Below are 23,771 nucleotides of genomic sequence, written 5' to 3'. Positions count from 1 at the left end.
AACATGGAAAAACCCCATCTCTACTTAAAATACAAAATTAGCTGAACATGGTGGTGCATGCCTGTAATCCCAGCTACTCGGGAGGCTGAGGCAGGGGGGTCACTTGAACCTGGAAGCTGGAGGTTGCAGTGAGCCAAGATCACGCCATTGCACTCCAACCTGGGCAGCAAGAGTGAAACTATGTCTAAAAAAAAAAAAATCGTATCGTCTGCCTTTTGGCATCACCTGAAGTGATAACAGACACAGTGGAGCAGTGGAGGAGAATACTCATAAACTACCCCACCCAGTGCCTATGCATGCTAGTGCTTAATAACTGTTAGCTTTTGTTCTTGGTAATGATATAAATATGTCATTCCTTACTCTGTGCAGGCATGGCTGAGCTTCAGTGCCCAGCCAGGGCCCTGGCTAGAATTAGTACCATCTGACCACATGATGATAATAAGAGATTGGAAGCTTGTGGTTGAAACCTGGAAAAAGCAGGTGAGGTGAGGAGCCTGCAAAGAAAGAAAGAAAGAAAAAGATGTTGGCCGGGCACAGTGGCTCACACCTGTAATCTCAGCACTTTGGGAGGTTGAGGCTGGTGGATCACCTGAGGTTAGGAGTTCAAGAACAGCCTGGCCAACATCGAGAAACCACACCCTACTAAAAATACAAAATTAGCTGGGCATCATGGCAGGCGCCTGTAATCCCAGCTACTCGGGAGGCTGAGGCAGGAGAATCACTTGAACCCAGGAGGCGGAGGTTGCAGTGAGCCAAGATCGTACCATTGCACTCCAACCTGGGTAACAGAGGGAGACTCCGTCTCAAAAAAAAATGTGTTGAGTTTTTTCAGAAGATAAGAGCTCTGTTTCTATCTTCCTTGGCATCCCTTTCAACAAGAAACTTTATTGTGATTTCTGCATATGAGGCTAGCTACCTGGTATAAGAAAGGAAGTTATCAAGAGTGTGACATTTCCTCCTGTTTCTGCATGTGATCATAAGGAATTTGTGGTATAATTGGAGGCAGATGAATCCAAGAATAAGGATTTAGTTTATTTTAATGCCATGATACTGTTAGGGAAAATGATTAGAGAGTATGAGACAAAGTAGCCATTTGGTAACCATTAGTAAGTAACTAATGTCAAGGAAATTATTGGAAGTGCTTTGAGAGTCTCAACTTGTTAAATCTCAATTGGCTCAATTGATCTGTCAAGATCCTTGTAGCTGACACATATCTTTCTTTCATTATTTTTTCTTGGTTAATAAAATCAAGAGTTTTGCTCAGGGGAGGTGATCATATCCCCAACTCAGGAATAAATCCTAATTAGCCTAAGCCAGTCTGATATGCTCATTCCCCTTGCCAGTGTCTTTTTTTTTTGTTTTGTTTTGAGACGAAGTTTCACTCTTGTTGCCCAGGCTGGAGTGCAATGGCGTGATCTTGGCTCACTGCAACGTCTGCCTGCTGGGTTCAAGCAATTCTTCTGCCTCAGCCTCCCGAGTAGCTGGGATTATAGTTGTGTGCCACCATGCTCAGCTAATTTTGTATTTCTAGTAGAGATGGGGTTTCTCCATGTTGGTCAGGCTGGCCAACCAGTGTTTGTTTTAGGAATTGGTGGGTGATACAGTTTTGGTCGGTAAGAGAGATATATATGTATTTTTATTTATTTATTTATTTATTTATTTATTTTTGATCCGGAATCTCACTCTGTCACTTAGGCTGGAGTGCAATGGTGTGGTCTCGGCCCACTGCAACCACCGCCTTCCAGGTTCAAGCAGTTCTCCTGCTTCAGCCTCCCAAGTAGCTGGAATTACAGGCACAAGGTACCACACCCGGCTAATTTTTATATTTTTAGTAGAGACAGGGTTTCACCATGTTGGCCTGACTGGTCTCGAAATCCTGACCTTTTGATCCACCCACCTTGGCCTCCCAAAGTGCTGGGATTCCAGGCATGAGCCCTTGTGCCTGGCTGATATATGTATATATATATTTTGAGACAGAGTTTTGCTCTTGTTGCCCAGGTTGGAGTGCAATGGCGGGATCTTGGCTCACCACCTCTGCCTCCCAGGCTCAACCAATTCTCCTGCCTCAGCCTCCTGAGTAGCTGGGATTGCAGACATGCATCACCATGCTTGGCTAATTTTTTGTATTTTTAGTAGAGATGGGGTTTCTCCATGTTGGTCAGGCTGGTCTTGAACTCCCAACCTCAAGTGATCCCCCCAAGTCGGCCTCCCAAAGTGCTGGGATTGCAGGTGTGAGCCACTGTGCCCGACCTGATATGTATTTTTATTTTATTTATTTATTTATTTATTTTTTTTGAGACGAAGTTTCGCTCTTGTTACCCAGGCTGGAGTGCAATGGCACGATCTTGGCTCACCGCAACCTCCGCCTTCTGGGTTCAAGCAATTCTCCTGCCTCAGCCTCCCGAGTAGCTGGGACTACAGGCGTGCGCCACCATGCCCAGCTAATTTTTTTGTATTTTTAATAGAGACGGGGTTTCACCATGTTGACCAGTGTGGTCTCGATCTCTTGACCTCGTGATCCACCTGCCTCGACCTCCCAAAGTGCTGGGATTATAGGCGTGAGCCACCGCGCCCGGCCTGATATGTATTTTTAAAAAGGAGTATTGTTGGTCTTTATTTTTTATTATTTTTGAGACAGAGTCTTATCCTGTCGCCCTTGCTGGAGTGCATTGGCCCAATCTCTGCTCACTGCAAACTCCGCCTCCTGGGTTCAAGCAATTCTCTTGCCTCAGCCTCCAGAGTAGCTGGAATCACAGGTGTGTGCCACCACGCCTGGCTAATTTTTGCATTTCTAGTAGAGACAGGATTTCACCATGTTGCCCAGGTTGGTCTTGAACTCCTGACCTCATGTGATCCACCCACCTCGGCCTCCCAGATTGCTGGGATTATAGGTGAGAGCCACCACAGCCAGCCTGGCCTTTATTGTTTTTTCAAAAGATTTTCTCACATAAAAAGAAACCCTGTTCACCTGGACCAAAAAAAAAGGAAAAAAAAAAATAAAAGAAAGAAAAAGAAACAGGCTTTTCCTCTCCTGGAAATGTAGCTATCTTGACTGGGCTTAACTGAGGACAGCGCCAATTTTCTGAGGATGGCAAAATGGAAAATGGGAAGAACTTGAGTTATTGATGATGGTATCAAGCCCAGAAATTACCAGCTCTGAAGCCTTGGTAGATACTATTAATGTGACATAATAAATTTTCTGTATTATTTTTTTTTAGAAAATGGAAGGGGGCCGGGTGCAGTGGCTCACAGCTGTAACCCCAGCACTTTGAGAGGCTGAGGCAGACAGATCACTTGAGGTCAGGAGTTTGAGACCAGCCTGGTCAGCATGGTGAAACCCCATCTCTACTAAAAATACAAAAACTAGCTGGGAGTGGTGGCAGGCACCAGCTACTTGGGTGGCTGAGGTAGGAGAATCGCTTGAACCCAGGAGGCAGAGGTTGCAGTGAGCCGAGAGGGCGCCATTGCACTTCAGCCTGGGTGACTGACAAAGCAAGACTCCATCTCCCAAAAAAAAAAGAAGGAAGGAAGAGTGTCGAGGAGCTACAAGGCAAAGCTCCTTCTGCTGCATGTACTTGTTTCAGACAAGTTAGGACTTCCCCATAACTTTGTGGGGGACACAGCTCAACCCGTAACACTTCTGTATGGGAGCGACTGTCCAAAGTAAAGAGTCAGGTTCAAGGGGCTTGTCTGGAGGGTTTGCCCACTCCCTCCCTTATGCACTGAATATTTACTGTGGGCCTTGCCCGTGCCTGGGCTTGTGCTAGGGATGTTCGGATCAGGCATAATGGACTGTGGGCTTTGATGCAGCCCAGAAAGAATCTGTGCAGCCAGGCGTGGTGGCTCACGCCTGTAATCCCAGCACTTTGGGAGGCCAAGGCAGGTGAATTACCTGAGGTCGGGAGTTTGAGACCAGCCTGGCCAAGATGGTGAAACTCCATCTCTACTAAAAATATAAAAGTTAGCAAGGCGTGGTGGCACGCCCTTGTAGTCCCAGCTACTCAGGAGGCTAAGGCAGGAGAATCGCTTGAACCTGGGAGGCGGAGGTTGCAGTGAGCTGAGATCATGCTGCTGTACTCTAGCCCGGGCAACAGAGTGAGACTTCGTCTAAAAAAAAAAAAAAAAAAAAAAAGACTTGCTTGAACCCAGGAGGCAAAGGTTGTAGTAAGCCAAAATGCGCCACTGCACTCCAGCCTGGGCAACAGAGTGAGACTGTCTCAATAAAAGGAAAAAAAAAAAAGTCATGCAAGATTGGGAACAGGTGACTCAGAGTCCTGCCCTCTTGTGTTTATAGAAGGAATCTACTTGGAGGCCAAGGCGGGTGGATCATCTGAGGTCAGGAGTTCAAGACCACCCTGACCAACATGGTGAAACCCCCGTCTTAAAAAAAAAAAAGAAGGAATCTACTTAAAGGGCTGAAATGCAAGGTAGGGAGTTCTGAGTGCCAACAAGGATGGCAGGAGGAGATAGAGGATCTGGGGAGGAGGACAGCTTAGCTCCAGCTAGGGCTGCGAATGGCTCTCTGGGGAGGGAGTGGCCGTTGAACTGTGCCTTGCATGACTGGTAGGAGTCGGAGAAGAGGCAGTGCAGAGGGGCCGTTCCAGGTGGGGCAGAGAGTGCACACAGGCTTGTAGGTGGGAGGAAAGCTTTGGGCAGATGTGGGAAGGGGCTGAGCTCAGCTGGAGCGAGGGGTGCTTGCCATGAAGAGTGGCATGGCAGCTTGACAAGGCCAGCTGGAGCCAGTAAGTAATTCAGTTCAGAAATTCTTACTGTAACAGGGAAGAGTAACAGGGGAAGACTCAAAAAGAGTGTCTCCTGTACAGGCACAGTGGCTCACACACCTGTAATCCCAGCACTTTGGGAGGCCAAGGCAGGTGGATCACGAGGTCAGGAGTTCAAGACCAACCTGCCAACATGGTGAAACCACATCTCTACTAAAAGTACAAAAATTAGCCGGGTGTGGTGGCATGCACCTGTAATCCCAGCTACTCAGGAGGCTGAGGCAGGAGAATTGCTGGAACCCAGGAGGCGGAGGATGCAGTGAGCCGAGATCGTGCCACTGCACTCCAGCCTGGGTGACAGAGTGAGACTCTGTCCCAAAAAAAGAAAAAAAGAAAAAGAGTGTCTCCTGCATGTGTGTGATGTACATTTCATCTGTTAACTTTGTCTTAGAGAAGAAGGAGGGGCCAGCGTGAGTGACATCAGTGACACTGAGGTGAACGTGGGCGTTGCCAGTGGTGCTCTGTCAGTGCCTATGGTAGGTACAGCCAGAAACGGCCCCTTAGTGACCATTGTCCACACGGTGGGAGAGAGGGCGCAGGGCCTGGGAGGACCCCTGATGCTCTGGCTAAAGCGCTTGCCTCACTTGCTTAGTGAAATGTGGATGCGGATGCTTGGCCCGTCTGCCTTTGTGGGTTTGGGGTCTCACACCTGGAAGCATTGAGGCCTGGGGAAGCACCATGTGAGAATCGCGCACAGCCCTCCTGGTGTCCCATCACTGCTCTTCCTTCTGTCACCTCCAGGTAGAAGTCAGTGGTTAGTGTGAGGTCACCCACTAAGATGCTTGCTTTAAGGACAACGTGTGAACCATGCAGTCTGGATGGCGGTGGTCGGGGGTCCCCAGGCCGCTAGCAGGATTCATCAGAGATTCAGAGCTGTGGAGGCTGAAATCACGTAGTGAAAATGAAAAGTTGCCTGAGCCATTGGCGTGGGCCCTGTGTCTGCAGGTGTGAGGGATGTAGGATCGGTTCATGCTCTGGGGTGCGGCTCCTATGTTTTTACCGTCATCTTGCTGTGACTGCCGAGGTTTCACGTGCACTGTGACTGATCACCGAACAGCAGTCATTTATATGGCACCTTGTAGCTTCCAGAGAGCAATTCCATTTATTGCTTGTTGACCCTGTGACTTGGGTGTTGTCATCATCCTGCTGAAGGCCAGGTTCACAGAGGGAAGTGATGGGCTGTGTGGAGAGAGGTGGCCCTTTAGCGTTACCCTGGCTTCGAATCAGGGCACTAGATCTCCCTTGAGTCTGTTTGTTTGTTTGAGACAGAGTTTTGCTCTCGTGGCTCAGCCCCACGAATAGTTGGGACTGCAGGCGTCTGCCACCATACCTGGCTAATTTTTGTATTTTTAGTAGAGATGAGGTTTTGCCATGTTGGTCAAGCTGGTTTCAAACTTCTGACCTCAGGTGATTAGCCTGCCTTGGCCTCCCAAAGTGCTGGGATTACAGGCATGAGCCACTGCACCCAGCTGAGTCTGGTTCTTACACAGGCTCTTAACCACTGAGCCTCAGCTTCCTCATTGGTGAAGCGGGGATGATGACGATGATAATAGTGAATGTCTCTTGAGTGGTTTTTTTTTTTTTAGACAGATCTCACTCTGTCCCCCAGATTGGAGTGCAGTGGTGCCATCATGGCTTACAGCAGTTTAACCTCCCAGGTTCAAGTGATCCTCCTGCCTCAGCTTCCCGAGTAGCTGGGACTGTTGGTGCATGCCACCATGCCCAGCCAATTTTTGTACTTTTTTTTGTAGGGATAGGGTTTTGCCCTGTTACCCAGGCTGTTCTTAAACTCTTGGGCTCAAGTGATCCGCCTGCCTCAGCCTCTCCAAGTACTGGGATTCCAGGCATGAGCCACTGTGCCTGGCCGCTCTTGAGTGCTTTCTGTGTTCCAGGGGCTGTTTAGTGCTTTACGTGTGTTTACTCATTTAACCCTGACTGTGGCCCGTAAGCTGGATACTACTCTTCTTTTTTTTTTTCACGAGATGGAGTATTGCTTTGTCGCCCAGGCTGGAGTGCAATGGTGTGATCTCAGCTCACTGCAACCCCTGCCTTCTGGGTTCCAGCAATTTTCCTGCCTCAGTGTCCCGAGAGCCGGGATTATAGGCGTGCACCACCACGCCCAGCTAATTTTTTGTATTTTTAGTAGAAGCAGGGGTTTCATCATGTTGGCCAGGCTGGTCTCAAACTCCTGACCTCTTGATCCACCTGCCTCGGTCTTCCAAAGTGCTGGGATTACAGGTGTGAGCCACCACACTAGATACGACTCTTATCACTGTTTTACACAAGGAAATGGAGATTCAGAGAGGTTAAGTACCTTGCCCAAAGTCACACAGCCAGCGAGTGGTGGAGCTAAGCCTCAAACCTGAGCCGCAGAGCCCGTACTCTGTTACTGTCCCCCTGTCCTACCTCTGTGACGCTCCTGGCCTTACCAGCAGGGTATGGAAGGCACAGGCTGGCACTGTGTGGTGCTGTCATGGGAATGCCTTCTTCCTCCTTTCCCGAGGCCAGTTAGGTCCAGGTCCCTGTCTCCATATCCCATGCCTTTCTGCACCATCAAGTTGCCCCCAAAGTGGAGCCCTTGCCGGTCCCTGGAGGAGGTGCCTCCGTTCAGAAGAGGCCTTCAAGGCTCATAGGCCCCTTAGCTTTGAAGCCGGGTTTTGCCTGGAACGCTTCTTCAGGTGAAACTGTATGTGGAAGTGTAACGAGGCATACTGCCTTTATTGTTGTTTAAAATAACACTCTTTCTTTTGGTGTCATCCTGGGTGGGAGCTGGTGACTGGTGTGACTGTAAGATTATCTTTTTTATCACGGTGGTTCACGCCTGTAATCCCAGCACTTTGGGAGGCCGAGGCGGGCGGATCACGAGGTCAAGAGATCGAGACCATCCTGGCCAACATGGTGAAACCCCGTCTCTACTAAAAATACAAAAATTAGCTGGGCGTGGTGGCATGCGCCTATAATCCCAGCTACTCGGGAGGCTGAGGCAGGAGAATTGCTTGAACTCGGGAGGCGGAGGTTGCAGTGAGCCAAGATCGAGCCACTGCACTCCAGTCTGGCGCCTGGTGACGGAGTGAGACTCCAGTCTCACTTGAGATGGAGAGATGGAGTCTCACTGTCACCCAGGTTCGCGTACATGATCTTGGCTCACTGCAACTTCCACCTCCTGGGTTCAAGTGATTCTCCTGCCTCAGCCTCTGAGTAGCTGGAATTACAGGTGCCCACCACCACACCGGCTAATTTTTGTATTTTTAGTCACCGTGTTGGCCACACTGGTCTTGAACTCCTGACCTCAGGCAATCCACCCACTTTGGCCTCCCATAGTGCTGGGATTACATGTGTGAGCCACCACGCCCAGCCCAGATAAACACTTACAGTCACTCTGTAGTTCCAGAGGGTGACTTGAAGTAGGGAGACAGGCAGTGCCTGGAGGGATGTGGGTCAGGTATGCCGACCCCCATTCACCCATCGGAAGTTGGCTCGAGGCCTTCCCCAGCTGCCCTGCCTCTGGCTGTCAGAGCCCCATGTGCCCCTCCTTTGTGGCTCCTGGCACAATTGCAATTGAACACTCCCTGGTGATGACTTAATGGCTGCCTGTCTCTCCCACCAGACCAGGGTTTCTCAACCTTGGCACAGTTGACATTTGGGGCTGGATAATTGGTTGAGAGGGGTCACCTGTGCAAGTGGAATCCCTGGCCTGGACAAGCCTGATGCCAGAAGCATCCCCCAGTCGAGACAACCAGACTGTCTCTACCCATGCCAGGTGTCCGCTGGGAGATGGAATCGCCCCTGGCTGAGAACCACTGCTGGGGTAAGATCGAGTGTGGGGTGGGGGAACATAGGTCATTGTGTGTGCTGTTTAAAGGATTCCTTGGGTTAAAGGGAAGGGAGTCGTTGACGTTTGTAGCTCTAATATGTTGATCTCTTCCAGGATTATGGCAGGAAAAGTAAAATGGGTCACTGATATCGAGAAGTCAGTGCTGATCAATAACTTTGAGAAGAGAGGATGGGTCCAAGTGACAGAAAACGAGGATTGGAATTTTTACTGGTAAGCATACAAAGCAGGGCTGGGTGGTTTCTCTGAGGCTTGTGTATCGGTTTTATTAGTTCCAGTGCCTCGCGGCGAGTGTGCCTCGGGACTGGCCTCAGAGCTAGTGTCTCCTGTCGTTGTGCCGTCTCCCAGCACGCATTTTTCCTTAGGACTCTCTGTGAGAGTATGTGTGATGGTGTGTTCCCACCTCGCTGTGTGCAGCCTGTGGTGTGAAGCCCAGGGTGTTTCAGCGCAGCTAAGTGTGAATAACCCTGTGGGGAACTTGGGTGATAAACAAGAGCCTCGGCCCTCCCCTTCCAGTGAGCGTGTGTTACAGCTGGCCCGGAGGACAGGGAAGAAGGCTGTGGAAGAAGGCTTGGTGCATCTTTTTTTTCCAAGACAAAGTCTTGCTTGCTCTGTCACCCAGTCTGGAATGCAGTGGTGAGATCTCAGCTCACTTCAACCTCCGCCTCCTGGGTTCAAGCAATTCTCCTGCCTCAGCCTCCTGAGTACCTGGGATTACAGGCACACACCAACATACCCGGCTAATTTTTTGTATTTTTAGTAGAGACGGGGTGTCACCATGTTGGTCAGGCTGGTCTCGAACTCCTGACCTTGTGATCCACCCACCTTGGCCTCCCAAAGTGCTGGGATTACAGGCATGAGCCACTGTACCCAGCTACTTACTTATTTTTTTTAACACATGTATGTTTTCTAGAGACTGGGTCTCACTCTGTTGCCCAGGCTGGAGTGCCGTGGCGTGATCATACCTCCTGCAGCCTTGCCCTTCTGAGCCCAAGCCGTCCTCCCACTTCAGCCTCCTGAGTTTCTAGGACCACAGGCATGCGCCACCACACCCAGCTAACTTTTTAAATTATTTGTAGAGTAAGGGTTTCACCATGTTGTCCAGGCTGGTCTCCAACTCCTGGCTTCAAGCAATCCTCCTGCTTCAGTCTCTCAGAATGTTGGGATCACAGGTGTGAGCCACCGCACCTGTCCAGGTGCCTTCTTTTGCTTCCCTGTCCTATGCCAAGACGGTGCTAATCAGACTGGCTGACAGACAGCAATAGAAAAGTGAGTCAGGCCAGGCACGATGGCTCATGCCTGTAATCCCAGCACTTTGGGAGGCTGAGGCGGGTGAATCACCTGATGTCAGGAGTTCGAGACCAGCCTGGCCAACATGGTGAAACCCCATCTCTACTAAAAATGCAAAAATTAGCTGGGTATGGTGCTGCATGCCTGTAATCCCAGCTACTTGGGAGGCTTAGGCAGGAGAATTGCTTGAACCCGGGAGGTGGAGGTTGCAGTGAGCTGAGATCATGCCACTGCACTCCAGCCTGGGTAACAGAGTGAGGCTTCATCTCAAAAAAAAAAAAAAGAAAAGAAAAGTGAGTTAGACTGGCTCAAGTCTGTAATCTCACAGTGGCTCAAGCCTGTAATCCCAGCACTTTGAGAGGCCAAGGCAGGTGGATCACCTGAAGTCAGGAGTTCGAGACTAGCCTGGCCAACATGGTGAAACCCCATCTCTACTAAAAATAGAAAAAGTAGCTGGGCATGGTGATGTGCCCCTGTAATCCCAGCTACTTGGGAGGCTGAGGCAGGAGAATTGCTTGAACCCAGGAGGCAGAAGTTGCAGTGAGCCACTGCACTCCAGCCTGGGTGACAGAGTGAGACTCTGCCTCAAAAAAAAAAAAAAAAAAAGGAAAGTGAGTTAGACTGGGACAAGAAAAGCAGTGTTTTGGCTGGGCGCGGTGGCTCACTCCTGTAATCCCAACACTTTGGGAGGCTGAGGCAGGCAGATCACGAGGTCAGGCGAGATCAGCCTGGCCAACATAGTGAAACCCCGTCTCTACTAAAAATACAAAAAAATTAGCTGGGTGTGGTCACTCACACTTGTAATGCCAGCACTTTGTGAGGTTGAGGCAGGCGGATCACAAGGTCAGGAGTTCGAGCCCAGCCAGGCCAACGTGGGGAAACCCCGTCGCTACTAAAAATACACAAATTAGCTGGGTGTGGTTGCGCATGCGTGTAGTCCCAGCTACGCAGGAGGCTGACACAGGAGAATTGCTTGCACCCGGGAGGCGGAGGTTGCGGTGAACCAAGATCACGCCATTGCATTCCAGTTTGGGCACAGAGCGAGACTCCATCTCAAAAAAAAAAAAAAAAAAACCAAAGTGCTGGATTACAGACATGAGCCTCCGTGCCTGGCCAGCTCTTTATTTTGAAAACTGATGAAAGAATCAAGCAATGATTCTGTTTTGTGTATGAACTGTTCTTAGGGCTTCTATATTGTTGATGAAGGGGAGCTTGTCTCTAGAAGTATTCCTGCTGTTGCAAGCACAGTGGCTTACGCTTGTAATCTCAGCACTTTGGGATGCCTAGGTGGAGGAGAGGTTGAGTTGAGGAGTTTGAGACCAGCCTGGGCAACATGGCAAAACCCCATCTCTACAAAAAAAGTTACAAAAATTTAGCTAGACACAGTGGCGCCTTCTTGTAGTCCCAGTTACTTGGGAGGCTGAGGTAGGAGGATCACTTGAGCCTGGGAGGCAGAGGTTGCAGTGAGCCAAGATCAAGCCATGACACTCCCGCCTGGGTGACAGAGCGAGACCCTGTCTCAAAAATAAATAAATACATAAATACTACTTTTTTAGTTCTGATAATTGTATAAAATAGGATGTCACATAATAGAATATGGAGTCTTTTTTTTTTTTGAGACAGAGTTTCGTTCTTGTTACCCAGGCTGGAGTGCAATGGCGCGATCTCGGCTCACTGCAACCTCCGCCTCCTGGGTTCAGGCAATTCTCCTGCCTCAGCCTCCTGAGTAGCTGGGATTACAGGCACACGCCACCATGCCCAGCTAATTTTTTGTATTTTTAGTAGAGACGGAGTTTCACCATGTTGACCAGGATGGTCTCGATCTCTTGACCTCGTGATCCACCTGCCTCAGCCTCCCAAAGTGCTGGGATTACAGGCGTGAGCCACCGCGCCCGGCAGAACATGGAGTCTTGAACAGTTAGAGAATCTTACAGAAATGTTTTGGATGAAATAATATTATGTCTAGCAATTGGTTCAGAACATGCCAGTGCTGAGGGGGGATGGAGGTTGAGACTAAATGTGACTGGCCGCATGCCATTCACTGGCAAAGTGGGGTAATGGAGGTCCCTTAATGCTTTCTCTCCTTTATTCTCTTATTCCCTTTATTCTTGCTGTCCTGGAATCCACGGCAGCTCTTTGGGGGCTCTGGGCACCCTCTCTAGGGTGGTGCTATGGGGTGGGGATAGGCTGGGGGCACAGGGACTGCAGTGCAAGAGGCTGGGGCCACCTGCCATGTTTTGTGAGTCAGGCTCTGGGCGGGGGCCAGCCCTTCCTCCGTACCCCTTCCCTGCTTTGCGGTGGGTTGGTGAGGACAGGCATGTGGCAGGGAGACCGTGGTTTTCTCAGAGGCTTAGAAGGAATCCATTTTCCTTTTAGCTCTGTCGTCCCCTACTTGCCCCCTCAGCAGACGTCTGCAAGAATTTCAAGTACTGACTCAGGGCTCTTACATATAACCCCTGTGATTTTGATTTTGTTTTTAAAGGGTCCTTGGGCCGGGCATGGTGGCTCATGCCTGAAATCCCAGCACTTTGGGAGGCCAAGGTGAGCAAAACATCTGAGGTTGGGAGTTCGAGACCAGCCTGACCAACATGGAGAAACCCCGTCTGTACTAAAAATATAAAAAATTAGCCAGGTGTGGTGGCTTGTGCCTGTAATCCCAGCTACTCAGGAGGCTGAGGCAGGAGAATCACTTGAACCCAGGAGGCGGAGGTTGCCGTGAGCCAAGATCATGCCATTGTACTCCAGCCAGGGCAACAAGAGCATAACTCTGTCTCTAAATAAATAAATAAATAAAATTAAAAAGTAAAAAAATAAAGGGTCCTTGACTTTCCTGAATTTGGGTGCAGATATTGTTTAAATGAGTTTCCTAACTTCAGAGTCTGAAAAGGGTATATATTTTATTTGTTGACAGTGTTGTTATTAATCAGTGTTATCACTAATCAATAAACATTTATTGAGCTCCTGCTCCTGGCCAGAGAGGGAAATGGCTCTGGGCACAGAATCAGCACAGCTCCTGGCCCTCACACAGCTTGGGTCCCAGCCTGTCCTTGGGCACACGTTCTCTGCTGCTGTGGGCCGTGTAGCCCCTGGCTAAGGTGCCAGGGGATATGGGGTAGTGGGGAAGGGTGCTGAGGATTCTGGATATTTGCGGGGATGGGAACAAGGACTTCTGCCACACAGACATCACTACCGAGCATCCGTCCTGTTCATCTCTTACAGGATGAGCGTGCAAACCATCCGAAATGTGTTCAGCGTCGAAGCTGGATATCGGCTCTCAGATGATCAAATAGTCAACCATTTTCCAAACCACTATGAGCTGACCCGGAAGGATCTGATGGTGAAAAACATCAAAAGATACAGGAAGGAGCTAGAGAAAGAAGGGAGTCCTCTGGCAGAAAAAGATGAAAATGGAAAATACCTCTATCTGGGTTTGTGCCTTTTCCCTGGCTCACGTTTTCAATTAACAGCTGAATGTTTTCTTCGGGGCTCGAGGCGCCGAGGTGGTGACTGCTGGCTTTGGCACATGAGCATGTCCACGCGGGTGTCATTTCAGGTGTCTCCAGAATGAAGGAGCAGGAGGAGTTGGAGTTTGGCATCTGAGTTTCTGCGAGTGCCTTGGGAATTGCCTGGCATGGGCTTTGTGCAAGCCAGAGAATGCCCTCAGTGCTCAGCCTAGGGAAACATTTCTTGAGCCACAGGCTGCCATGAGGGCTCATGACTGTCTGTCTGGCTCTACCCAGGGAAGACACTGTATCCCTGTCCAGTCCGGGGATAAAAGCTGGACTGAATAGTTTCAGATTCCTTCACAAACCTGGGCAGAATTTGATAACTGACCTCCCTGGGCCTCAGTTTCCTCATCTGCTAAACGGGAATTATTACAGGGTTTACAGTAGCTCGCAGGTGGCCATGGGGATTGAAAAATACAGGTTTTTGCCGGGCGTGGTGGCTCACGCCTGTAATCCCAGCACTTTGGGGGGCCAAGGCAGGCGGATCACAAGGTCAACAGATCGAGACCATGGACCAGGTGTGGTGGCTCATGCTTGCAATCCAAGCACTTTGGAGGCCAAGGTGGGAGGATCACCTCAGGTCAGGAGTTCAAGACCAGCCTGACCAACATGGTGAAACCTCGTCTTTATAAAAATTAAAAAAAAGAGATCAAGACCATCCTGGCCAACATGGTAAAACCCTGTCTCTACTAAAAATACAAAAATTAGCTGGGTGTTCTGGTGTGCACATGTAATCCCAGCTACTTGGGAGGCTGAGGCAGGAGAGTCACTTGAACCCAGGAGGTGGAGGTTGCAGTGAGCCGAGATCATGCCACTGCACTCCAGCCTGGGCAACAGAGCAAGACTCCATCTCAGAAAAAAAAAAAAATACAGGTTTGTAAGGTGCTAAATAGGCTCCGTGAGTGTAGCTTGTGTCACCCGGGGATTGCGCAGCAGAGGCCCTGGTTCTGTTAGCTGCTGGGCTGGGGTGGGGAGCACTAAGTCCGAAGGCCCTGGAAAGGCAGGGGCAAGATCTTTCTGTTGGCGGCCGCTGTTGGGCTGGCCCCTTACCAGCGCTGGGTGCCTTTGCCTTGCAGACTTTGTTCCAGTCACCTACATGCTGCCCGCTGACTATAACCTGTTCGTAGAGGAGTTCCGGAAGAGCCCGTCCAGCACCTGGATCATGAAGCCTTGTGGCAAGGCCCAGGGAAAGGGCATCTTCCTAATCAACAAGCTCTCACAGATCAAAAAGTGGTCCCGGGACAGCAAGACGTCTTCGTAAGTGTGGGCAGCCACCCACTCTGCGTGCCAGGTCCCAGTTCACCGTTTTTTGCTGTTCTGCAGTCTTTGTGGGATGGTTGTGGTTTGTTTTTTTTTTGAGACAGAGACTTGCCCAGTCGCCAGGCTAGAATGCAGTGGCGCAATCTCGACTCACTGTAACCTCCGCCTCCCAAGTTCAAGCGATTCTCACTGTAACCTCCGCCTCCCGAGTTCAAGCGATTCTCCTGTCTCAACCTCCTGAGCAGCTGGGACTACAGGCATGTGCCACCATGCCCGGCTAATTTTTGTATTTTTAGTAGAGACGGGGTTTCACCGTGTTGGCCAGGATGCTCTCGATCTCTTGACCTCATGTTCCACCCACCGTGGCCTCCCAAAGTGCTAGGATTACAGGGGTGAGCCACTGTACCTCACTGTGGGGTTTTTTTGTTTGTTTGACAGACTTTTGCTCTGTCGCCAGGCTAGAGTGCAGTGGTGCAATCTCAGCTCACTGCAACCTCTGCCTCCTGGGTTCAAGTGATTCTCCTGCTTCAGCCTCCTGAGTAGCTGGGATTGCAGGCATGCACCACCATGCCCAGCTAATTTTTTTTTTTTTTTTCAATAGAGATGGAGTTTTACAGCCAGGCGCAGTGGCTAGTGGCTCACGCCAGTAATCCCAGCACTTTGGGAGGCCAAGGTGGGTAGATCATGCAGTCAGGAGTTCAAGACTAGCCTGGCAAAGATGGTGAAACCCCGTCTCTACTAAAAATACATAAGAAATTTAGCTGGGTGCGATGGCAGGTGCCTGTAATCCCAGCTGCGCGGGAGGCTGAGGCAGGAGAATCCCTTGAACTCTGTGGGGGCAGAGGTTGCAGTGAGCTGAGATCACACCACTGCACTGCAGCCTGGGTGACAGAGTGAGACTCCTCAAAAAAAAGAGAGAGAGGGTTTTGCCCTGTTGGTCAGGCTGGTCTCGAACTCCTGACCTCAGGGTGATCCGCCTGCCTCGGCCTCCCAAAGTGCTGGGATTACAGGCATGAGCCACGGTGCCTGGCCTGTTCTTTGGTCTTTGGCCACAAGCCAGGCAGCCCATGCTAGGTTTTGCAGGTGTACGTCATCTGTCACGTGGCGTCACAGCGGGGCTCTGTGGCTGTCTTCGGGTGATTAGTCCCAGACTGCCTGAGGCAGGCCATGAGGAAGATGGTGTAGGTCATGGGCCAGGGCCTGCAGCCGCTGTTTGATTACAGGTTGGTGTGAGAACCACTCATTCGTGGTGGTTCTTGAGGCAGTGAGACACCGACCTAAATCCTGGGACTGAGGGCCCTGAGGTCCTGGGTTTGAGGCCCAGTCTGACACACACTGGCTGAGTGTATTTTCTTCCGCAGAGTCTCCCTGTCCTTCATTCTCCATCCGAGTAAAATGGGGACACCAGCAGCTCCATCGCCGGGGGGTTGTGGTGGGGATGGAAGCCTGAAGCATTTGGAAGGGGCCGGGCAGTGGCCCCGTGCTCTGGTCCACAGGGCAAGCCCAGGGCCTGGGTCTGCTGGCTCTTCTTTGTCTTTGTGTTTTCTCAGCTGCTCAGAAGTGTCCGGGGGCCACTGGGGCAAAGCTTCTGTCTGATCCTTTTCCAGTGGGGAGAGGACTCACTTGTCAGTAGTTCCCAGGGTAACAGGAGACACCTCATTTTATAGTACATTTAAATAGGATTCTTTTTTGGTTTTTTGACACAGAGTCTCACTGTCACCCAGGCTGGAGTACAGTAGCGTGATCTTGGCTGACTGCAACCTCACGCCTCCCAGGTTCAAGCGATCCTCTTACCTCAGCCTCCCGAGTAGCTGAGATCACAGGTGCCCGCCACCATGCCTGGGTAATTATTGGATTTTTTAGTAGAGATGGGGTTTCACCATGTTGGCCAGGCTGGTCTTGAACTTCTGACCTCAAGTAATCCACCCGCCTCGGCCTCCCATGCTGGGATTACAGGGGGTAAGCCACTGCGCCTGGCCTAAAACAAATTTTTTTTTTTAAGAAGGGATCATGGCTCACTGCAACCTCAGCCTCCTGGGCCCAAGCCTCCTGAGAAAAGGGACACCTGGCTAATTTTTTGGTTTTTTTTTTTTTTTTTTGTAGAGGCAGGGTTTCGCCATGTTGCCCAAGTTGGTGTCAAATTCCCAGGCTCAAGTGATCTGCCTGCCTCAGCCTCCCAAAGTGCTGGGGCTACAGGTGTCAGCCACCACGCCCAGCTGTGCTTAAATCTAATTACACTTTGCCAGCCCCCAGTGCTCAGGCCCAAGGAGGAATTCCCTGAGTGGACTCCTGGGGACTCTCCTGCAGCTGCTTGCACTGTCCTCTGGGGCAGAGGGTGTCCTCCATGGATACACCTCACCCCCATTTCCTTCCTGATGATCCAGCCCCTCATAGTGAGAGGCCAGGAGCTTGTTGCCAGCTGAATAAATGCACCTTTGGTCTTTACCATCAATTTTTTTTCTAGTAGCTTGATTTTTTTTTTTTTAGACGGCGTCTAGCACTGTCGCCCAGGCTATAGTGCAGTGGCGCGATCTCAGCCCAATGCGATCTCTGCCTCCTGGGTTCAAGCAATTCTCTTTCCTCAGCCTCCCAAGTAGCTGGGACTACAGGTGTGCACCACCACGCCCAGCTAATTTTTTTGTGTTTTTAGTAGACCTGGGGTTTCACCATGTTGGCCAGGATGGTCTTGATCTCCTGACCTCGTGATCTGCCTGCCTCGGCCTCCCAAAGTACTGGGATTACAGGCATGAGCCACCGCACCCAGTCCAGTAGCTGATTGTTTAGAGCAGTTTTAGGTTTACCGCACAATTGAATCAGAGAAAAGAGATTTTTTTTTTTCGATACCCCTTCCCCTACACAGGCACAGCTTCCCCACTTATCAGCATCCCCCATCAGAATGGAACATTTGTTAAAATTGGCAAACTGATTAGCTGGGTGTTGTGGTGCATGCCTGTAGTCTCCACCACTCACCAGGCTAAGGTGAGACTATCACTTGAGCCCAGGAGGCTGCAGTGAGCTGTGATCGCACCACTGTACTCCAGCCTGGCAACACAGCAAGACCGTCTCGGAAAAAAAAGAAATCTGGCTGGGTCCATGGTGGCACATGCCTGTAATCCCAGCACTTTGGGAGGCCAAGGCAGGTAGATCACTTGAGGTTGGGAGTTCAAGACCACCCTGGCCAACGTGGCAAAACTCTTTCTCTACTAAAAATACAAAAATTAACCAGGCATGGTGGCTGGCACCTGTAATCCCAGCTACTCAGGAGGCTGAGGCAGGAGAATTGCCTGAACCCAGGAGGTAGAGGTTGTAGTGAGCCGAGATCATGCCAATGCACTGCAGCCTGGGCAACAGAGTGAGACTGTCTCTCAAAAATATATCTATATCTATCTATCTATATATAAATAAAAATTGGCAGACTGACACCGACCCATCATCATCCAAAGGGCATAGGGTTTACTGTTAGTGTTGTTCATTCTGGGAACTTAGACAAATGTATAGTGACCTGGATCCACCATTATTTTATTTTATTTTTTTGAGATGGAGTCTCGCTCTGTCACCCAGGCTAGAGTGCAGTAACGCAATCTCAGTTCACTGCAACGTCCACCTCCTGGGTTGAAGCGATTCTTCTGCCTCAGCCTCCCGAGTAGCTGGGACTACAGGCACACACCATGATACCCAGCTAAGTTTTTGTATGTTTAGTAGAGACAGGGTTTCACCATGTTGGCCAGGCTTGTCTTAAACTCCTGACCTCAAGTGGTCCTCCCGCCTCGGCCTCCCAAAGTGCTGGGATCACAGGCATGAACCACCACGCCCAGTCAAAAATGTTTAATTGTTTAATTTGAATGGAGTCCAGTTTATCAGTTATTTTATTCATGGATTGTGTCTTCAGTATTGCACCTTTAAGCATCTGATTCTTACTTTCTCTGACATGTTTAGGTTTGTGTCTCAATCTAATAAAGAAGCCTACGTGATCTCTCTCTATATTAACAACCCTTTACTAATTGGCGGGAGGAAGTTCGACCTGCGCTTGTACGTTCTGGTGTCTACGTACCGTCCGCTGCGCTGTTACATGTAAGCATCCCTAAGGTTCTGGTTCCCTCGTGATTGTGTTTTCACCTTAAACTTCCTCCTCCTTAGCACCGTTGTGAGGTTTGATAAAACAGTGCATGTGCAGTGCCTGGCACAGGGCAGGGATTGAGGGACGTAAGAGCAGTCAGCCCTGATGCTGATGTGAGTTGTTCTTTGTGTTTCTCCTCGGAGTTCGAATTAATCTACATTCTCACCTAGGTATAAGCTTGGGTTTTGCCGGTTTTGCACAGTGAAATACACCCCGAGTACCAGTGAGCTGGACAACATGTTCGTTCACCTCACCAACGTTGCCATCCAGAAACATGGGGTGAGTGTGTCCTTCCATTTGTGCTTATAGAAATGGACTGATTTTTCAGGCTGGGCGCGGTGGCTCACACCTATAATCCCGGCACTTTGGGAGGCTGAGGCGGGTGGATCACCTGAGGTCAGGAACTCAAGACCAGCCTGGCCAACATGGCAAAACCCTGTCTCTATTAAAAATATAAAAATTAGGCTGGGCATGGTGCCCCATGCCTGTAATCCCAGCACTATGGGAAGCCAAGCTGGGTGGATCACCTGAGGTCAGGAGTTCAAGGCCAGCCTGACCAACACGGTGACATCCCATCTCTACTAAAAAAATACAGAAATTACCGTGGTGGCACTCACCTGTAATCCCACCTACTTGGGAGGCTGAGGCAGGAGAATCGCTTGAACCTGGGAGGCAGAAGTTGCAGTGAGCCAAGATTGAGCCATTGCACTCCAGCCTGGGCAACAGACGGAGACTTCGTCTCAAAAAAAAAAAAAGAAAAAAGGACCAACTTTGTGGGGCTTTTTTCTTCTATTTTTTTCAAGGAACATTGTGGGTAAGGAGTGATACTCAAGGTATGTCCTGGCTTAAGGCTGGGCACTGATGGGACTGGGAGGCTCTGGGCATAGGTGGGCTGGCCTGGGGCACATCAGCTGAATGCCAGGGGCTGGTGGGGGCACCTGGAGAAAGAAGATGGCAGGCTCAAGCCCTGCCTTTCTAGTTCTGCAGCTTTGGGCAAGTCAGTCTAACTCTCACAGCCTCAGTTTCTCCATTTATAAAAGGAGATCATAGAGGCCGGGAGCGGTGGCTCACGCTTGTAATCCCAGCCACTTTGGGAGGCCGAGGCAGGCGGATCACGAGGTCAAGAGATCAAGACCATCCTGGCCAACATGGAGAAACCCTGTCTCTACTAAAAAGTAAAATACAAAAATTAGCCAGGCGTGGTGACACACACCTGTAGTCCCAGCTACTCAGGAGGCTGAAGCAGGAGAATCGCATGAACCCAGGAGGCAGAGGTTTCAGTGAGCCGAGATCGTGCCACTGCACTCCAGCCTGGGCAACGAGAGTGAAACTCTACCTCAAAAAAACAATAATAAATAAATAAAAGGAGATCATAGTATTACCTTGCAGGACTGTTGGGAGAATGTCATGAGCTGACAGTCCCTGATTTACCCGGCTTAGCTTACAGTTGTTTGCATTTTCAGTGGTGTGAAATCGACATGCATTCAATAGGAACCGTGCCCATGCAACCATTTGTTTTTTTTGCTTTGAGTACAGTAGTCAATAAATTATGTGAGCTGTTTCACACTTTATTATATAATAGGCTTTGTGTTTGATGATTTTGTTCAACTTCAGGCTGTTTATTATAAGTGTTCTCAGCATATTTTAGATAGGCAAGGCTAAGCTGTCATATTCAGTAGGTTAGGTGTATTCAATGCACTTTCTTTTTCTTTTTTTTTTTTTTTGAGACAGAGTCTTGCTCTGTTGCCCCAGCTGGAGTGCAGTAGCACGATCTTGGCTCACCACAACCTCTGCCTAACCTGGGTTCAAGCGATTTTGCTGACTCAGCCTCCTGAGAAGCTGAGACTACAGGCACCCGCCACCACACCCAGGCTAATTTTTGTATTTTTAGTAGCGACAGGGTTTCACCGTGTTGGCCAGGCTGGTCTTGAACTCCTGACCTCAAGTGATCTGCCCACCTCAACCTCCCAAAGTGCTGGAATTACAGGCATGAGCCACTGTGCCTGGTCTTAAGTGCACTTTCAACTTACAATATTTGCAACTTGCTATGGCTTTATCTGGACATAACCCTATTGAGGGGCATCTGTACACTTTGAGCACCTATGTGAGTTGATCCCATTCCGAGTGCCCAGGATACAGTGATAGGCGAAGCCTACCTTAGTACCTACTTTCATGGTTCCCAGAGCTTCCAGGGGAGACAGTCATCAAATAATCACCCTTATGAACCTAAAACTACAAACCCAGCTGCTTGCACTGAAAATGAGGAACACACATCTAGAAGAGCATGGAACAAAAGAAGCCCCTGCTCAAGAGGTTGGAGAAGCCTTCCCTGCAGAAGTGGTGCTGGAGCAGAGATCTGAAGCATGAGCAGGGATAATCCGGAGGAGGTAGGGAGGTTCCATAGCAGTGAGTACAGCGTGTGCCGAGGCCCTGTTGCAAGAAGGAGCATTACAGGGGCCGACAGGAAGCCAGTGTGGCGGGAGCCCCGGCGTGAGGGTAGTGGACTGGGAGGGGCTGGAGAGGCCCGTGAGGCCAGGCACACGGGGCTTGTGGGCTCAGTTCAGGTTTGGGGCTCTAATTTCACCCCAACACAGACCTTTCTTTGATTTGAATCTTCTTTGAATAGAAGTCTTGAATGCTCTGGTCTTCTTTATAATTTGAGGAGAAAGAGAGTGAGTAGTGATAAGAAATATGTATTTCTGAAGAACCTGCTGAAGAATTTGGTCAGAGGAGGCTGGGCTCAGTCCTCAGCCCATCACTTACCCTGCGTGACTCAGCCAGCTCCCCAGCCCTCCAGGCCTCACAGCTGCCAGCAGGAGCCAGCAATTCACCTTGCTGGCCTTGGGATGATGATGGCCACCATTTACTGGGGCCAAGTGGCTTCCACATGTGCTGGCCTGACTCACTTGCCCTTCAGGTCTTCCTGAAATCAAACCAAGCAAGTGTCAGTTTTACAAATTTTGCTTTTTATTTATGTGTTTATTAGTAGTAGTTTTCTAGACAGAATCTTGCTCTGTCTCCAGGCTGGAGTGCAGTGGCACGATCTTGGCTCCCCTGCTACCTCCACCTCCCGGGTTCAAGTGATTCTCCTGCCTCAGCCTCCTGAGTAGCTGGGATTGCAGGTGCACGCCGCCACGCCTGGCTGGGGTTTTTTAGTAAAAAGGGGGTTTCACCGGCCGGGCGCAGTGGCTCACGCCTGTAATCCCAGAACTTTGGGAGGCTGAGGTGGGTGGATCACCCGAGGTCAGGAGTTCAAGACCAGTCTGACCAATATGGTGAAACCCCATCTCTATTTAAAAAAAAAAGTTAAAAAAACGATAAATAAAGGGGTTTCACCATGTTGACCAGGCTGGTCTCGAACTACTGACTTCAGGTGATCCTTCCACCTCAGCTTACCAAAGTGCTGGGATTACAGGCGTAAGCCACCACACCTGGACTTTATCTTAAAATATGGCTAATTCTCCTTTTATCTGCTTTGAGTCAGTGCTGTTTGCTTGAGCAACAAGTTAGTAGGCTGGTTTTGTTTCAGTTCATGGTTCTCACTTTATACTTAGAAAATGAAATCGCAGTCCCCCAACAATGTAATACACTCCGGTATTTTCTAGCTCTTTGCCTTCAAAGGCAAGCATTGTATGGATAATTAATTTTCAGGGGTGGCAAAACAGAAAGGGCGCAGAACTGGCATCAGAACGTTTGGGCTTGGCGCCCAGCTCCATCCCAGCCAAGGAGGAAAGCTTGGGCAAGTAACAGCTTCTCTGAGCCCGGCCTTCCCTGTGAAATGGGATGATGATGGTGACTTCTCAAGGTTGTTAGAGAATTATGGGTGTGGTGCTTTTAAACTGTAGTGCACAACCCAGGTGTGTCTTAGGTTGGCTTCCCCAGGAAAGACTCTGAGGGAGAAGTCAGTGTTCAGGGGGTTTCCTGGGGCCCAGTGTCAGAGGCAACACCTGTGAGGGAGGTGAACGGACCCAGCAGAGGGAGAATCAAGCTGTGATCTTGCTGCAGTGGAGGCCTCAGCCCACGCCGGGGCGCTGTGGAGCAGGGTTGGCCCTGCAGAGCTGTCCCGGAGGGAGCAGGGGCTGACAGCTGGCCTCAGCCAGACATGGGATACTGCTGCCCTTAGGGAGGGCTTCAACCATGGATTAGGGCACTCCCTCAAGCCAAGGGCACTCCCAGTGCGGGTCTCAGCTGGAAGAATGAGTGCCTTGGTCTTGAAGGGTATCCCGGCAGCACTCCACAGCCTTGCTGTGAGGCATAAATGATTAATCTTGAGAGTATTAGGGAGATGAGCATTTACAAATACCCATATAAGGCCGGTTGCGGTGGCTCACGCCTGTAATCCCAGCACTTTGGGAGGATGAGGCAGGCAGAGCACCGGCGGTCAGGAGTTCAGGACCAGCCTGGCCAACATGGTGAAACCCCGTCTCTACTAAAAATACAAAACTTAGCCAAGCATGATGGCAGGTGCCTATAATCCCAGCTACTTGGGAGGCTGAGGCAGGTGAATCACTTGAACCTGGGAGGTGGAGGTTACAGTGAGCCAAGATCGCACCATTGCACTCCAGCCTGGGTGACAGATCGAGACCCCATCTCAAAAAAAAAAAAAAAAACACCCACATAATAAGAGGCCCAGATGGCCAGGCACATTGACTCATGCCTGTAATCCCAACACTTTGGTTGGCCAACGCAGGAGGATTGTTTGAGGCCAGGAGTCCAAGACCAGTGTGGGGAACATAGTGAGACCTCTTCTCTACAAAAAATTTACAAATTAGCCAGGCGTGATGACACATGTCTGTAGTCTCAGCTTCTTGAGAGGCTGAGGTGGGAGGATCGATTAAGCTCAAGAGGTCATGGCTGCTGTGCGCCAAAGTCACACCGTTGCACTCCAGCTCGGGAGACAGAATGACACCTGTCTCAAAACAAAACAGAAAATAGGTGGCCTGCCCAAGGCGGGCAGATCACCAAGTCAGGAGATCGAGACCATC

General features: G+C 50.1%; 1 protein-coding gene across 9 annotated transcripts in view; it reads left to right on the top strand.

The window, feature by feature from the left end:
- Positions 1-23,771, top strand: part of LOC105734203 (TTL family tubulin polyglutamylase complex subunit L1) — a 45,175-nt gene that overhangs the window by 5,597 nt on the left and 15,807 nt on the right. For 3 of the 9 annotated variants that reach the window (XM_064368178.1, XM_064368177.1, XM_064368170.1), the window contains exons 1-5: positions 8,598-8,826; positions 13,123-13,331; positions 14,486-14,666; positions 18,606-18,740; positions 18,957-19,065. In XM_064368178.1, coding sequence (XP_064224248.1) covers positions 8,693-8,826; positions 13,123-13,331; positions 14,486-14,666; positions 18,606-18,740; positions 18,957-19,065 — 768 coding nt within the window. In that variant the 5' untranslated portion in view covers positions 8,598-8,692. The other 6 variants (XM_064368172.1, XM_064368171.1, XM_064368173.1 and 3 more) reach the window with 6 other exon arrangements.

This window comes from Aotus nancymaae, unplaced genomic scaffold (assembly GCF_030222135.1).
Source record: "Aotus nancymaae isolate 86718 unplaced genomic scaffold, 86718_ANA_hifiasm-v0.15.2.pri h1tg000076l, whole genome shotgun sequence".
In the NCBI taxonomy this organism is placed as follows: domain Eukaryota; kingdom Metazoa; phylum Chordata; class Mammalia; order Primates; family Aotidae; genus Aotus; species Aotus nancymaae.
This window is presented reverse-complemented; position numbering and strand designations above follow the sequence as displayed.